Source organism: Pyxicephalus adspersus, chromosome 12 (assembly GCF_032062135.1).
Source record: "Pyxicephalus adspersus chromosome 12, UCB_Pads_2.0, whole genome shotgun sequence".
In the NCBI taxonomy this organism is placed as follows: Eukaryota; Metazoa; Chordata; class Amphibia; order Anura; family Pyxicephalidae; genus Pyxicephalus; species Pyxicephalus adspersus.
The window spans coordinates 14,313,758-14,331,986 of record NC_092869.1 but is presented as its reverse complement, the minus strand read 5'-3'; the positions used below and the strand labels follow the sequence as shown (position 1 = coordinate 14,331,986).

Genomic DNA, 18,229 nt, shown 5'->3' with positions numbered 1-18,229 from the left:
TTTTTTTTTTTTTTTTTTAAAGTCTGGCCTGCTTCTTGCTTCTGCAGCTAGGATAGCATTCTGCATCTAAGCAATGTGTGCTATGTAGAGGGCTGTGGCACTCCCTTTATTGAAAGCTTTAAGTATGATAATGGCAAGTTGGAGACTTTTGTTTTCCTTTCTATTAACCACTTTCTGGGTTCTGTTAAGCCGTACTACCAGCTCATCAATTTCAGGTTGTACACTGAGTATTTTCAACACTGACAGAAGTCTTGGTTGTTTGGCTGTCAGAATTCTTTAGGAATACCTGTCATTATTCCCTCCAGATTTTTTTAAGCTGGGTGGGAAGAAGCTGTAGCCAAGTAGTGGCCACTGTGATGTGACCCAGCTTTTCAGTAACCACCCCAAAACAGACAACTGAAAAGTGCTGGGTGGTGCACTCGGCTGTGCAGGAAAACATGAAATAGCTCTGTAGTTATAACCAGCGGGACTGCTTTTGAATACCGGAGTATTCAGGAAATATGAGTATGTGCTGTTGCCCCTTTGCAGATTTTAACAGTTGACATTTCTCCTTTCTGAGGATACTCTTTGGCATCCTTACACTCCTCTATTAAAAGTGTGTGAGCACATCTACCTACTGCTTCCTTGGTAGTTTCTCGCTTTCTGTAACTCTTAACTCTGCCAAAATAGGTTTGAATATATTCATCCTCCAGAGATAATCTTTGAGATTATATATGCTGCTTTAAAAAACGGGATGTTGCTCTCCCTTTAAGGAAGCCTGATTAGGCAGTTCCCTTCTAGCATTGTTAAATGTCATGGCAGCACAATAGCCAGCCTAGGAGAGACAATGTGTAAATGTGGCCTGGTTGTGGTAAAAACAGCCCTTTTTAGTAGCAGGATTACTCAGGCACTGATTTATCCATAATGATGAGGTAGAGGGGATTATGCAGACGCCGGTTTGGGCAATGTAACAGCACTGTATCCCAAATGCAAGTTGCCTGAGGTACAAGGAAAGTGCCAGATCAATGTTTATGAAGTCTAAGCAGATTTTACATTTTAAAAAATATCTGAAAGTATCAGCATGCAAACAAAAGTTTAACTTTGTTGAGTCATAAAACTATATATGTATAATTGCTAAACTTCTCAATATAGGAATAATAAAAGTTCATACAATATGCATTATAATGCATTAATATCAACACAAAGTGGCTTGGGGGGAATGGGGAGAGTTTGTTTTTAAACTAGTAAGTAAAGAAAAAAAAAAAAAAGTTACATACAAATGTACTTTTCCTTTTATTATTTGATATGAGCAGTGGTTTTTACTACATGTAATTCCCTTACTGGTACGGTACTACAAGTAAAGATTTAAATATCCTTAGAAATGCTTATAAATCACTATTGTGGTGCTGTAATTCAGAATATCTGTTTTAGCCTTAAAAACAAAATTCACGAATCCCAATGTCCTGTCTACTAGTTGAATTGGAGAAGCTATGTCATAGTTAATTGGCCCTTCCTGAAATGTGAGATCCAGCAAATTAGACTAGGTGCCAAATTAGTACCTAAAAAATGGCTGTCTACTCCCAATTTTACTGTATGTGTATGAGTGAATAAGGCACTGACAAATTTTCTATACTTAATGGTATGGGGCAAGGTTGCCCGGTTACCCCTTCTTTATATAATTGAAATAAATCCCTTAGTTATTTGCAACAATCCCTACATACAGGGTATGGAAATTGGTGAACTGCACTACAAACGATCATCTACTATATAGCCTGTTCTCATATATTTATTTATTTAAATATTTATTAATTTAAATATTTTTTCTTTCTAAATTGAAAATGCTTTTAGAGGATAAGCTTATCAACTCTTATTTTTATAAATATTTTGGTAGTCCCCAGTTTATACTGCTAATCACCTTTATTTTACATTTTCTTCAAAAGTGATGACAGACGAAAACGGCATAAAGAAGACAGAAAGCTGAAGAGAGATAAAGCTGTTGGGACACGGAGAGGCATTTTAATGGAGTAGATATTCAGGCACTTTATATGTGTAATGTTGTACTTTTTTTGTGTGTGTTAAATTTTAAAAACGCTTGGCTAACTGTCGACCCTTTATATTCTAAATATTGGGCAAGGGAATGGTTATTTCTTTACTTTGTTTTAAATGTAAATGCTTGTTTTGTTTAACTATTTCATCTTCTAAGCGATTTCTCATATACACCAAGATTGCAAGATAACCATTATTCTTTTGACTGCATAAATGTAAAATTTAACCAAATTAACATCTTAAGCTTTACTGCCCTAAATGAATGTGTTACGTTTTGTCATTTTATCCATGAAGGTTACACTGGCAGTTCTGAAACTTGTTTATTATGCATCATATCTGAATTTCGCTGAAAGGACCCATCACTTACACAAGTTATGCTAATCAAAGTTGATTCCTTCATACCGTGTAGTATTGGGGGCATAAAGCACCAAAGCATTGCTACTGCTGACATTAAATAATAAGACATGCACTGACAATCTAGCCATCCCAGTATCATTCTGCTGTTGCAATATTGCAGCACACACATGCACATTTGTATTGGGCTAGTGTTGTAGTCTGGCACTTTGTAGAGATTTCCTACAATAACCTTCTTTTTTTTTTTTTTAATATATATTTTTATTAGAAAGGAAGGACAAAAAGGTACAAAACAGTTGAATTGCACATTCATAATAAATAAAACAAACATATCTTACAGTCTTGAGCAGTGTTTGAAATATACAACCAGAAAAACAGGTAAAACACAAGTTGGAATAAACTGACTATACCGTATTTGTTTCTCATTTCTCTTTATCCATACTCCTATTTTTTTCTAATTTTTTATTTGCTTCCACCTTCCTCTTTAAAACACATTTACCATATAAACAAGAAACAAAAACTATAAAAGCCAAAAAAAGACATTTTAAACCTGCCAGATCCAGAAAAGGAGCACACGCTCCCACTTGGCACTGATCTTGGAAAAACTATAGATACAGAATCAGATTTATACAGTATTCAATTGGATATCCTGAAAGCAATAATAGTGTTATTAAACTGGCACCCCCAATGGTCTTTGATCATACCAGGTATTATGGCGGAATATTTTAATCATGTCATGTAATTGTTTAGGGGACAGTGTATGCTGCAAATAAGGCATCCATGTGCCAAAAACTTTTGTGGATGAGTATCTAAATGCTGAATGGCCTCCGTCTTGTCAATAACTATCTGGACCTAAGGATAATTTAAAAGTTGGGTAGTGGTTGAGGGATGTGGAACCAACCAGTTTTTCAAGATACTTTTTTTTTTTAGCCGCTAATAGGCAAAGATGGTAAAATTTAGGTAACCTCCCCAAAACATTTTGATGAGATATTTCATGAAACCGAAAAACAGACTTCCAAAAAGTACAAATTTTTGGGCAGTTCCACTACATATGCTCCAAGGGAGCCAAGGGGTAAGCATATTTAGGGCACGCCACCAGTCTATTTACCACGGGGCGTGATTTCATTTTCAAATTAAAGGCATAATACGCCCTATGTATTACCTTGAACAGCATCTCATGCCACATTTCACTGACTATTTTCTGCCTGACACACGACCAACTATTCTCCAATAGCTCCAGAGTATCTGAGTACAAGCTATTTAGATAAGCAGCCCATTTCATTACAAAAGACAATGAAGACTCGGACTCCAAAGATTTGTCCATGTGAAGAAAATCATCATTTATGATGTGAAGAAAGTGCATACATAACCCGTATTATATCAAATGGTAACAGTTGATTGTTCTCATACAAAAGGTGTTTCAACAATACAATACCATGTTTTTCCCAAAACACATCGGCTTTATGTATGAGCCCCTGGGGAAAACTAGGCATAGTGCGGAGCGGGGTATCCCTAGGTCCTAGGTTGCATTTACAAAGTTTCTTAGTTTCACGCTAGGTAAGTAAGGCGTCTCACAACAGATTATTGCGTATTGCACGCAGTATTAACATATACGGCGTGTAAAAAGACCTTTGAGAGACCAGGGTTGTATCAACAAAGCTTCCAACAGAATAACCGCAGAAAAAAGGTATGCCACCAATCTTTTACGTGCCTTAAAAGACAAGCTAAATTGTATTTACATACATCTGGAAATTTAACACCCAAATTTTGTTTAGGCTGAGATGGTTTAGATCTAGCAATCCTAGGGGTTTTACCTTGCCACAAAAAAAGTAAATGCAGAATGGAGTTTTTTAACATCTGAGTGGCGGAGCTGAAAAGATAGGGTCTGCATCGGATATAACAACCTTTCAAAGCTGATCATTTTGATCAAATGACATTGTTCCATAGGGAACAAGGGTAGATTCTTCCAGTGGTTGAGTTCTGAAATATTTTTGGTTATAAGTGGAGTGTAATTAGGCTGATACATCTCTAGGACATTGCGGGCAATGTGTATCCCAACATAGGTAAAGGAATTTTTAACTAATCGGAGCTTTTATCTAAGGTAAAAATTCTGTTTGATTGTTTTTTTATACATGCAACACCCTAAAAAAAAAAAAACCTGGTGCAGCACCCCCCTCTTATTATTGATCGCCCCCCTTATTCTTAATCAACCAATTACCTTCCCTTAATTCCCTCCTTATTCTGCAAAACGTCATGAAACTACATTGGCCCTTACTTAGAATGCACTTCCACCTTACTTGTGTAGGCATCTTCCGCCCTGACTGTGTGTAGTGTTATGATGCATGCGTGGGTTTCCGCGCATTCGCGGCTATCAAGTACGTTTTTCCCTGTGTGCTGGTGTAAATTAATAAAATGTGGATATGGGAGATAATTACAGTACATAATAGGAGGTGGATAATATAAAAAGGGAATATTAAGTGTATTGTACTCGTGGGTGATATTTTTAAAGAGTGTACTATTAAAGTTTGTCCTATTCATTTGTCTTGAAAAGTCAGTACACAATATTAATGAAGTAGAGAGATTGTAAATGAAATTAATGAATAATCATTTGGTAAAGTATGAGCAATTATATCCTATACCACATATATAATATGTGAAATATGTACAGCTTAGGATACAAGGTATTAAGTTGTTCCTATTATTATACCATTGGTAACTTTGTGTTTAGTGTACATAATTCATATACAATGTTTCACAATCCATATGCATACAAAAAACTGGTACCATTTACAAATACATCTGAATGATATGTAACTTCTACAATGTTAGTACAATATATCAACATTCTTCCCATTTATACACAAAATTATTTTTGTATACAACTCAGTCAAATATTGAGATACTGTAACACATAAGTATCGTATAGTTGACAGTTTGGATAATTGTGTACTACTTGAATCGTAAAAAGTTCTGACCTAACCAATTCATGATCATGTTCAAAGAAAAGGATAAGGAAGATAGATAGTAAATGTGAGATTGTTGTTAGGATCAGAGAAATCATGTATTGGTTAGTGGAACAATGATAGAGATACATTCTATTAAAAGGGAGTTGTTTAGGTTGCTTGTAAAAATGGTTTAACCACCTGGGCGGTTAGCCCGCGCCTGGTTCGGGGTAAGAAAACTTGCTACTATCGGTTACCCCGAACCAGGTGCGGGGTAGCTAAAAATATAAAAACAAGTTACAATGCAACCTGATTCTCATACAACATTGTATGACAATCGGATTACAACTGAAAAAAAATACTTACCTTGTCCCCGCAGCTCCTCCGGAGGTCTGTCCTCTTCTGTCTTCATCCGGCGTGTGCAGTGACGATCTCCGGGGTTTCCCAGTGACGTTGCTGCAAGCGTCAGTTCGGGCGGGAGGTGAGGCGGGAAATTCAAATAACTTTGTATTGAACTCAATACAAAAAAGCTGTATTGAGTCCAATACAAAGAAATCTTTATATAATATAGATATATATTGTATTAGTTATATATATTATATAAGAATTATAGCCTACAATCTAAAATAAATTTTCATGCAAAAAAAATTTGTTTTCTTTTTGCATGGAAGTATGGAAAGAATTAGAACACCCGGCGTTCGTGTACGCGTCCCTCTGCGATTGCTGATGATGTCAGTGCATACGTCCATCGACGGGGGTCGTAGCGGGAAATTTAAATATTTTGTATTGGATTCAATACAAAGTCCTGTATCCAATCCAATCCAAAATAATACAAAATATATTTATGTGGTTTTGTCTATAGGTATGTGACGTTGGACTCACACTATCACTACCACATTTACCACACTAGGGAGGTGTTTTGGAAAAATATATTACTATACAGTATACCGAATTATTGCATTTTTAGTATTTATGATTTATTTATGCATTCTTGTTTAAGCTGATTTTTGTGTTTTTTATTTAATTTTATTATTAAACTTAAGTTTTTTGTATTTTTTTTTTTACATGATTGTGTGTTTCAAACTTTATTATATTCAGAATATCTTCTACAAGACCCTTGTTCGGACATATTTCTGTAAGTTACAGGTCTACAATTTAAAAAAAAAACACTTTTGGTATAGAAATCCAGACATCAGTGAAACTCCCAGGTGGTTAACTGCCCGGGGATAGCAGCAGAAATTATAGCTCTAAAGTTACCTAAACGGCCTAACGGCCTAAAGTTAACTAAATCCCATCTAACTTATTTAGATATAAGTATCTTGTAATGCCCATGATATGTATGCTCCTAATTACCAAAATATTAGCTGAATTGAATACCCAGAAAAACAAACCCCTGTCTCTAATGGGCCGTGCCCATCTAATAAAGATGATCAGTTTTGCCAGGCTCCTTTACCCATTACAGACTTTACCCTTTCTTCGGAGACACCTGTACAAAAACTCTACTCTGCTTTCACAGCTTTTCTGTGGCAAGGGAGGACTCCACAAATAGCCAGGGCAAAATTGATCTGTTCTAAAGATAACTTAGGCATTAACTTACCTGATTTACAAATGTACAACCTAGCCTGCCTACTAAGACATGTGAAGGACTGGTGGCATGGGACATCACACTATACTACCAGTTAATTTGAATCCCTGTTGGTCCACCCCTGGTCTCTACTAGGTTTATTGAATACCTCCTACTCAGACGTGCCTCGCACTATTCGGGACAACCTATTATTCACTTTACTAGCATGGAGGTTAGTTCAAAAAGTTATATGGTTGTGGTCTCGGAGCTACTATGGCAACCCTTATCTGTAATATTTTTCAAATCAAGTATGCTATACCTTTGCATCATTTACTATATTATCTTCAAGTGAAATCCACCTTTTATAAGGCACAGGTTGGACACTCGGATCTGAGCCCCCCCCCCCCCACCGGGGGTATCAGACAGCCTGCCCTAAATGCCAACTGCCTTTAGCTTCTTTAGAACATGCCCTTTGGGACTGCCCCAAAATACTGGCTTTTTGGAGACTAGTACTTGAGTTCATGGCAAATATTTCTGGGCAAACAAGATACCCATCTCCCCACCTTGCTCTGTTTCATGTAGAAATGCCCCCCAAAACAGCTGAGAGGGCAGGTGGTTAACCACTTGTTTGTTATCACAATTGGTACTGTTTATAATCAAGATTGCAATTTGCATAGTGATTGGATATTTCTGTTTGTTTTTCTCATTTCTTGTCAATAAAAATAATTTAAAAAAAAATGGTTAAATGTTAGGACGTTATTTAGGCCCGGTGTTTATGTGGCTCGTAAAGTGAGTATCCACTTATACTCATATGGTAGCAATTTTGTATTAATATCACAGCCTCGTGGATTAGTAGCAATATGTTTGAGGCTGAAAAATTGGATAACTTTAGGGGTTATAGTTGTGGCGAGTAGCTACATGATAACTTATAGGTGTTTTTTTCATTTTTTCATTAAATATGGAGTAAGTGTGCTCATAAATTCATTTTTTGAAGGGTCTTTTGGTTTTACCTATGTAAAAACTGCCACATATGCAGGTTATTATATAAATCACACCTGCTGTGTTGCAGTCAATTAAATGTTTTGGGCGGTGGATGGTACCATTCAGAAGTGATACAGTATGCACATGGATTCATTGATTCAGGGGCACTGTGAGCAACTGTCACATATGAAGGTTCCTTTCATGGATGATTGTAATGTGTTGCTAGGTTGAAAGTGGCTAGTTGTAACTTGGTCCCTCAGGGATGGTGATCTCCAGTAAACTATTTGTGGTTTGTCTCCTATAAACGTCTTGATTTTAGGATCTGAGAGTAGGAGGTGCCAGTGTTTCTAGCAGATCTCCTTGATTTTAAAATGTTGTTGGTTGAATTTACTAATTATACTTATGGGAGGTGACGGTCCTTGAATAATAGTTCCTGTCTTGAATGACTTTTGGCTCTTTGAAAAGCATGTTTCAAGAGTTTCTTGGGGTATCCTCATTAGAGTAGTGTCACAGATTCCCGCAAGTCCAGGTCACCTGTGCCACCTTCTTGCTCACCTTCCTTGCAGCCCCCTTCTGCTGACAGCACCATCTCTGCCTCTGGATCCAACACTCTGTTTACTTCTTGCTCCAAGTCAGGTGATTCTCTGTTAGCTGCTCCCTTGCCTCAGAGAACCAGAGTAGACGCGCTCCCTCTGCTGGCCAACATCTAAATAACACCTGAGACCATCCCAGCAACAGCACTCACTCTGCTGGCGGGATTGATGTCTGCAGTTCACTTGATCCACGCCCATTTCCCCTTCTTAAGGAAGTGACCTGGCAACAGGAAGTTGCCTGAACAAGGAGTTTCTTTGGCTCTGCTTCAAGGTTACTGTTTAGCTACTGTTTCTCTATTGTTCCTGATTCTCCGTGTACCGACCCCCGGCTCGTTCCTGACTACTTCTGCTTGCTGTCCGTCCTGACCTCTTGCCTCTTGTTTCCTGATCATCCTTGTATGCTGCCGGTCCTGACCTTTTGGCTTATCTGACTACCCTCCTGGATTTCCCTTTTGTAATACGCTTTAGTCCCTGCTTGTTGTCAGTCACCTGCCTTAGTGGACACAGGGGCTGCAACCTGGCAGTAGCTTGCCGCACAACATTCTCACCTCTAGAGGCTCTGCAGAAGACCAAGCTACTGCTTAGACCCTGCGCCCTGTGCACATCTCCACCCACAGGGTGGGTGACACAGTGAGTCCACCATTTTGACTGTGACAAGTAGTCTAGTTTGTAATTTTTTAGCTTTGATATGGAAAGTTTGTTCTGTGGAGCAATTTCTTTGAATTCTTAAGTATTGGACATAAAGACTATTTTGTATGACAGATGATGGATTAAACTTTTGGCATGTAGTATAGTGTTGCCAGCTGTTGATTTTCTGTATAGTGTAGTACTAGCTTGATTGTCAGCATCAATTGTAATGTAAAGGTCTAGAAACAGATTGTGGCAGTGGCTGTACTCCATAGTGAATTTCGAATTGTAATTATTCTGTTGGTGTAATTGAAAAACAGTTGAAGAGATTCTGTTGATCCGGTCCAAAGCAGTAATACATCGTCGATGTAACGTTTCCACAGAAGGATGTTGTGCTGAAGAGCTCCCTTCCCATTCCCACAAGTAAAGGTTAGCGTAGGTCGGGGCACACTTCGTCCCCATTGTGACCCCTTGCACTTGTAAATAAGTGATCTTGTCAAAGGTGAATATATTTTTCTCCAATATATATCGTAATAGCGATAGAATAAATTCATTCTTTTCCGAAGTTAGGGGTCTGTTTCTTTCTAAACAGGTGTGTACTGCTTTAAGACCTTTTTCGTGCGGGATACTCCTGTAAAGAGCTTCAATGTCAATGGCTGTTAGAATAGTGTTAAGTAGAACTTTCAGTTCATTGGTAATCTTTAAAAGCTCAATTGCACTTTTCAGATATGATGGTAACTGGGTTACCATGGGTTGTAGGTATGCGTCTACCAATTCACTGGCATTTGATGAGATAGAGTTAATAGCAGAGATAATGGGTCGTCCTGTTGGGTTCGTGAAGCTTTTGTAGACCTTAGGAAGTATATAGAAAGTAGGTGTGAGTGGAAATTTGAGTCCTTCATGTCCTTGATGATATTTATAGGAAAGGCATTCCAGATGAGGGTATAAACTTCATTTCGGAATGTCTTTATGTTGGAGGAGATGAGTTGGTACCATTCTGTATTATTTAGAATCCAAAGGCATATTGCTTTGTAGTGGTTGGTATCTAAAATAACCACTTTGCCGCCTTTGTCAGCCTGTTTGATAAATATGTATTTGTTGGATCCTAAATTAAGTATTGCTTTCCTTTGTTCATTTGTAAAGTTGGCAATGTTGGATTAATATTCAAACTGTAATGTTAAAATTTCTTGAGACACCAAGTCTACAAATATCTGGACTCTAGGGTTTGAAAAAATTGGAGGGAAAAATGTAAATCTCAGTTTTCCATATAGTGGATCTTGTGAATCTTCTTGTGGGTTAGTTGTTCCTGTTTCCAATTGAGAAGTAGGTTCATTTTGCATTAGCAATTGGTGAAGGTCTCTGAGGACTCAGAAATCTTTTATGTTAAAATCCTTGTATTCTAAGGGGATTTGTGAAGATGTGACTTGGGGTTTTGTCAAAAAGTGTTTTTAGGATGAGATTGCGAGCAAAAAGGTTCACATCTTTAATGATCTCAAATTTGTCCAAGTTGTGAGGTGGGCAGAAAGAAAGACCATTTTGAAGATTTGTTTTTCTTGTTTTATTATTTGGTATTTGGACAAGTTGATGATTTCTAGTTTTCTAAGGTTTTCGTTACTTTGCTGTAGTAATGCTCCTACTTGAAAGACCTACTTGATATGACGCGTGCGTGGGTTTCCGCGCATGCGCCGCTAACACTACACACAGAAGATATCACAAGTAAAGCGGAAGTGCATTCTAAGTAAGGGGAATGTAGTTTCATGACGTGCACATGGCTCTCCACGCACACGCCCCCTAGTCTATTCACAAACACTATACTATTCAATGAACAGCGAAATCTGTTCCCAGCCCCTCATTCCTTTGAACAGCACCTCCATGCTGAGGAACTCTGCATAACAATCCAATATAGGGCAAATCTCTACCAAATATAGGGTAATATTAACTATACATTCTTTCGTTTCACCTATTGGGATAAAGTATCTTGTAGATATAGTTCCTTCAACAAACATACTTACCGTATTTTTCGGACCATAAGACGCACCAGAAGTGGGGGGAAAAAGTCCCTGCGTCTTATGGTCCAAATGTATCAAAATGTATCCTTCCCAGCTGCTGTTCCGTCCCCCCTGTAGCCCCCCCTCTGCCTTTTCTTCTGTCTCCTGTTCAGCNCGGCCAGAGTGACTGTGACTCCTGTATCTTGCTCCCTGCGTCCTCCCACTCTCAGCATGATTGGCTGACAAAGTCATGCTGTGTTCCCTGAATAGCGTGCTGAAGATCACTCACAGCACACATAGTAAAATCACATATACGGTACACAATGTAAACAAATGTTATATTGCAGTCCGATTGTCATACATTGTATGACAATCGGATTACAACTGAAAGGAAATACTCACCCAGTGTCCGTAGCTCTGCTTGCTGGTATCTGTAGTGAGATGCAGAAATCCTACATTGTGTTATGCATCTCTCCAGAGATACAAGCAGCTGCAGCCTCCAGCTGTGCCTGTGTCTGTCTGTGTGAGGCCCCCGGGGAACCCCCCCCCCCCTCACATCACTGGGAGGATGAGTCCTCTTCCAGTGATGTGAGGAAAATTTAAAGGCATATTACAATGTAATCTGCTTCTAAATGGTTTTTACAGTACAAAAACACCACACAACATAAAAATAAAAGTACCGTACATTTTTAATTTTATTTTTAGATTACATTGTTGTCTATTATTTCATTATTGTTTTAAATTATTATTTATATTTATGTATTATATTATAATTTATGATTTTAATATAATAAATAAATATAATTATCATACCCGGGAGTTAATCCTAAGAATTACAAGCCCACAATACAAACAAAAATTTCTATGCAAAAAAGAAAATAGGATAGGATTTTATTAAAAGTACATTTTTTTTTTTTACATGATTGTGTGTTTCAAACATTTTTTTATATTCATGATATCTACTAGACCCTTGTTCGGCCATATTTCTGTAACTTACAGGTCTAAAATGTAAAAAAAAAAAATTTCATGAAAAACAGTGTAACGCTTTTGGTACAGAAATCCAGACCTCAGTGTAAAGCCCAGGAGGTTAATGTCTTTTGTTATAAAAGCAGAATTAAAGGGGCATTAACCCCTGTTTGTTTACCTGTCGTTTATAGGTAGGTAAGCAGAGAGGGGGTTTGGGCAATGAAAGCGCCCTAATACTTACAGATTCCATGATCCAAAGGGGTCCTGGTCCAGTACCGGATGCCCCGACATGGACGAGGCTTGCTGTTTGGTCCACCTTGATGGCGTCCTACGGAGTTCACAGAAGAAGCTCCAAAGATTTCCTGGGACCCAAAGCTGTCCCTCGTCATCCAATCAGTGAGCGGCGTGGGACACGTGATGACGTCACTGCACTGTGAGGAACTGAGCTTTCTAGATTCTGACTCTAGCAATGAGGAGTTCTTGGTGATGTTGGTTTTTAATGCACATAAAATATTTTAGGACACTATTTGTTTCAGAATCTTTTTTTTCTTCATTTCCCTTCTCCAAAAAACTGGTGCGTCTTATGGTCCAGTGCGTCTTATGGTCCGAAAAATACGGTATATTACTCCCTATATTCATCATATCTATATGACTCCCTAATCGTTTGACACCCTGTATATTTATATGTATTTCCTTATTCAGCATGCCAATTAACGATCTCTATACATCCCCTGAAGAAGCCGACAAGGGCGAAATGCATCGGGTCAAGAGAAGTTAAACTTCTACTCTTTGAACCCTCTCTAACTTTATCTAGTCGGGAATCGCTTTGTTCAGTCAATTGGTCTGATTACACCCATGACGATAATGGGCCACGACCTACTGTTCTTTTGTATATTTTAATAATTTTTGTGTGACAAATTTTTACAATATAAGCTCACTTTGCCAAAAAAATTCCAGCTTTATTTTTTTTTTCCTTCTTTCACATATATCTCCCTCCCTTGTTCTTCTGATCGCCCCCTTAATTCTTAATCAGCCAATTACATGGCAGCAACGTCATGCATTTAGGCATGTAGATTTTGCCATGGCAGGTGAATATGAACTTGGGATGGGTATTTGTATTTAAAAAAATTGATGATCTGGTGGGATTTTTATGCATAACCATATCTACTATCTGCAGTTTATAGGAAAATGACTGTAAAAGGGGAAATAACCAGTCAGTGGAAGTTCTCTGAGCTAAATGCCTTACTCATGCCAGGGGTCATAGAAGAGCCAAAATGCTGGGAGCTGAAGGATAAGCAACAATAACTCCAGTAAAGACATATTACAAATGAAAAATGCAGAAGCACTCCTATGAATGCAAAATACACCCAGCCTTGAAGCAGATGGGATACAGCAGCAAGAAACTACACAAACCAGCATATGAAGTATGTGGTTTCATGTGAGAAACATTTTTTTGTGACATTCTGATGGTAGAGTCAAAATAAGGCATCAACAACTTGCAACTTGTATCAGAAATTCAGGCTGGTATTGGTTGTATAATGGTGTGATAGGGAGGGATATATTCTTGGCACACTTGGACTCTTGTACCAACATCACATCATTTAAATGCCACAGGCTTACCTTAGTATTGTTGCTGACTATATCTATTCTTTATGAATGTAGTATGTCGATCTACTAATGGCTACTCCAGCAGGATAACATCTCACAAAGCTGATTGCAGGCACGGGCGCCGGGTCCTATCTTTCATGTAGAGTAACCCCACTACCTGTGTTCCATGCCTGAGTTTCCTTTCTGCTGGAGACTTGCTCTAGTGTTTGAGCTGGCGTGGGTGTGTCTCTCTTAATCTATGAGGTAACACATACACGCCCTCTGTTTTCTACAGCCTATGGCTGGATCTCTGCAGGTATTTAAAGGCACCTCCCACTACAGGAAGTTGCCTGAGCAATCTCAAGATTTTACCCTGTGTAACTCCCAGTGCTAAGGTGTTTGCTCTGTTTGCTTACTGTGTACCGGACCTTGTTTCTTACCCTTGGACTTTGCCTGTTTGCCGCCTGACCCTGACCTGGGATCTTGTTTCTGGACTTTGTGTGATTGCCATCACCTTCTTGGCCACGCAAGCCCCTCGGTATCCTGACTCCTGTGGTCAGCTGCCACTGGCCTGGGGATTGCTCTGGAGTGGCACCTGGCAGCTACCCTGCAGCCCAAGCCAATCCCCACCATCAGAGGCATCTAGTGAAGACCTGGTAGCGGCTTAGTTACGCCCCTCTGGAGCATACACAGTCAGTGGCACAGTGGGTCCACACCCGTTTGCATAACACTGAAATTATCTCAAAATGGTTTCTTGAACATATTGAGTTTACTGTACTCAAATTTCCTCCAGAGTCACAAGATCCCAATCCAACTAATCACCTTTTGGATGTAGCAGATGTACAGTGACAAATCTGAAACAACTGCATGATGCTATCATGCCAAAATGGATCAAAAGCTCAAAGGAATGTTTCCACCACCTTGAATCAATACTAGAAAAATGTATGGCAGTTCTGAAGGCAAATAAAGGATGGGGGGGTCCAACCTGATACTAGCAAAGAGTACCCAATAAAGTGGTAAGTGTATGTACAGTCATGGCTCAAGTAGAATATGTTTGTTGCTGTTGGCTAAATCTTTTTATTTAGAAAGGCAAGGTGTCGCATAACGTAGTGGACCCTTGTATTATCAGCATCTTGGCAAAGTACTACTCTAGTCTACCAGATCTTCCCAGAGCCTTTGAAGGTGCACAACCTAAAACGCCAAAGTGTGGCACCCAGGAATACATAAAAAGACAGAACACTTAAAGTGGCACTGCCTAAACAGTAGCAGGCAGAATCAAAAAGCAGTACTGAATAAAGACCGGCTGAATGTCAGGGTGGAATAAGCACCGAAACAGTTAAGTAAAAAAATTACCCATTATTAAATCCTAAAGTACAAAAGCTGCCAAAGAAGTTTGATTTAAAACAAAACCTACTAAATAGGACCAGACAGAAAGTTGCAGTGCTAAGTATTGCTTGGCAGATCTTAGGGTGATGTAGTAGAAACAGTAACTCATTTATTACAACATTTATTACAGATTGAGAGGAGGTGAGGGAATAATCTTAACTAGGGTCTGTATTTTTATGTAAATTCAAGTGCAAAAAACTTTACTATATAAAAAGTGCTTTCTGCTCTTAGGTTACGTACACGTCAGATGATTTTCACCCGATAATCGCCTCAGGGCTGTCCAACGGATCCATGAACGAGGAACGATTATAATGAAAGTGAAGGGGAGAGAGCGTAGCGGGGTTCCACTCCTTTGTTCTCCCTCTCCCCTCTCTATATACCAGAACGGTGCTGTATGTACAGCACTTGTTCATGCATTATGGTCAATGGAAACTAAAATGATTACCCACTAAGAATTGAACTCAAAAAACAAAGTAAAAAAAATAAAATCAAAGAATGATTAAACTTGCATGAATTTCATCACATAATATTTGGGCACAGTAGTGTGTGGCTTCTTTTGTGCACTCTCAACAATGTCTAGGCATGGTTCTGATGAGACGGTGGATGGTGCCCAGGGGGATCTCCTCCCAGATACAGATTAGAGCATCAGTGAGCTCTTTGGATAGTCTGTGGAGTCAAACACATTGATACATATTGTCCTGGAGGGTTTCTATTGTATTCAGGTCAAGAAATGTGGGAACCAGATATTGGGACCAATGCCTTTGCCCTGCCCCAGAAAGAACTGAGGCCACATTTCCGAATAAGGCTATGTACACATTAGATTTTTGCTGTTAAAGAAGATCTTTCAAAATTGTTTCCAATAACAAAAGACCGAAAGATGAATTAAAGAGCGCTGTACGTAGAGCGCTGTTCTATGGGGGGGGCAAGCAACAGCACCCCACTGCGCCCTCTTCACTTTACTTTCATTGTGGTCGTGCATCTTCCGTCGTTCAGACAGCCACTGTACACAACAGATTTTCATCTGAGAAGCTCCCTGAGGTGAGAATCGGAAGAGAATCATCTGACATTTGCACGTAGTCTAAGGCCTGATTGAATCTGTAAACAGCTGTCAGGGTACCATACCAACAAAGTGAAAGACTATGCAACCCCCTCCTTCCCCAGACCTTTAATGACCCACTGCCAAAACTGTCATGCTGGATGTTACAGGCAACATAATTTTCACCATGTCATCTCCATTACATACTGTATGTCAGATGTGATTCTGTGTGCACCTGCTCTCACCTATGAAAAGAATGAGGCACTAATGCAAACCTGTCAATTCTAATGTTATCTGCAAAATGCCAGTTGACCTGCATGATGCAGAGTGCTGGTCCCAATAGAGGACATCAGACAGACATGTCACCCTCATGTCTGTTTCTGTCAATATGTTTAAAGATGAACATAGGAGTATCCCACTAAAGGTTGTCTTTTAGGGCTTTAGCCATGCTCCAGTTCCTTCTTGCACAAAGCAGCAGGTACTGGCCCTGCTGCTGAATTGTTGACCTTCTACTGCCCTGTCCAGTTCTCCTTGTGTAAAGGCCTGTCCCCTAGTATTAGCTTTTTTTCCTAATTTCTGTTTTTACCATGACACTGGGAAACTTTTTTTTGTTGAGTTAGATCTTACACTTGTTTTTTTACTAATTTTTTAGGTGGTAAATCCAGAAATTACCCCAGTTTTTTGCCATCACATCCAGTTTTGACGATACAGGGCACCCTCCATTTTTATCAAAAACATACAAATTTTAGATACAATGAAAAAATAATGAAATATGAACTTTAATGTACTATTTACATTTTTGTTTGTTCATACAAAGGATTTATTGTTACTCTATGACATTTTTTTTTACAGTAAAACATTTGAAACTTATTTGGGTAAGCAGTTAAAGTAAATTTTTACGCTTATAGCTTTTCCTGGAGTATTCAGTGTTAGGACAATCCCGCCGGATGCTCCAATATTAGTCAGCCATCATATGTACATCTCATCTACCCTGATACCATCCTTCCATGACCTTCAAAGTCAGTTTTTTGATGCAAAAAGTGATCCTTTTTTTTTTTGCATAGAAATTTTTGTTTATATTGTGGGCCTGTAATTCTTAGGATTAACTCGCGGGTATAAATATATTTATTTAATATATTATAATCATAAATTTTAATAAAATACATAATAATAAAAATTTAAAAAAATAATGAAATAATACACAATATAATCTTAAAATATACAATTAAAAATGTACTTTTATTTTTATTTAATGTTGCGTGGTGTTCCCCCCAATACATCACCACTCGCATCACCCAGAAGATGACACATCCTCCCGGGTGATGCGAGTGGGGATGTCCCACCCGCCTCACCTTGATGCTGGAGCTGCTGCTCTGCATCTCCAGAGAGATGCAGAAGTCCTGCATTGTGCTTCGCATCTCATTGCTGATGCAAGCAGGGGCGTGGCCGGGACCTGGGTGGTATTTAAAAGCAGATTACTCAGCAATCTGCTTTTAATTTTCCTGCCCAGCCACGCCCCATTCCGGTGTGAGGCACCCCGGCATCACAGAGGGACTATCTGATCGCCGCTGGAGCGCGGGGCAAAGGTACGGGGGGCTTCTAACGTTACCCCGAGTGTGACTGGGAATTAACACTTTTTGCATGTAAAAGCCACCCCGAGTCACACTCAGGAGAACCGCTAGGGGGGGGGGGTTAAACCAGGTATGTTATGGCAATACACAAAGCCGCTGTCAGTTCAAAAGTACTGCAGAAATGCATTTTCTCTGGTTCGAAAGTACGATACCTTCATTCCTTTTTCAAGTAAGTTTTTCCAACGCAGTCTTGATGCTAGGAGTTCTGAAGCCTTCTTCAATAGTCGCGAATCACGTGCCAAATCACTCAACTCACGCTGATCAAATCCCTAAACAAACAGAGTCCTCTTCAATTTCAAACTCTTCATTGTTGTCACCTAGTTCATCACCATAATCACATTCTTCAGGAGAGGATAGTGTAACAAAAACCGGCACTGGGATTTCATCTGAATAAAAGCCACTGGGCGTAAAGCCGATGGTAGACTAGGATACTCTGTTACATTTATTTTTCTTGTTATATCCTGAAGATTTCACTATACAAAAGTAACAGTCACTGAAATGATCTCCTGGCTCTCGCCAAATCATAAGTATACCAAATGGCAAATTATC

General features: G+C 39.0%; 1 protein-coding gene across 1 annotated transcript in view; it reads left to right on the top strand.

The window, feature by feature from the left end:
• Positions 1 to 2,793, top strand: part of NUSAP1 (nucleolar and spindle associated protein 1) — a 29,847-nt gene extending 27,054 nt beyond the window's left edge. Inside the window, exon 11 of the mRNA XM_072428763.1 lies at positions 1,920 to 2,793. Coding sequence (XP_072284864.1) covers positions 1,920 to 2,007 — 88 coding nt within the window. The 3' untranslated portion in view covers positions 2,008 to 2,793. The remainder of the gene's footprint in view (positions 1 to 1,919) is intronic.
• Positions 2,794 to 18,229: the final 15,436 nt, after the last annotated feature.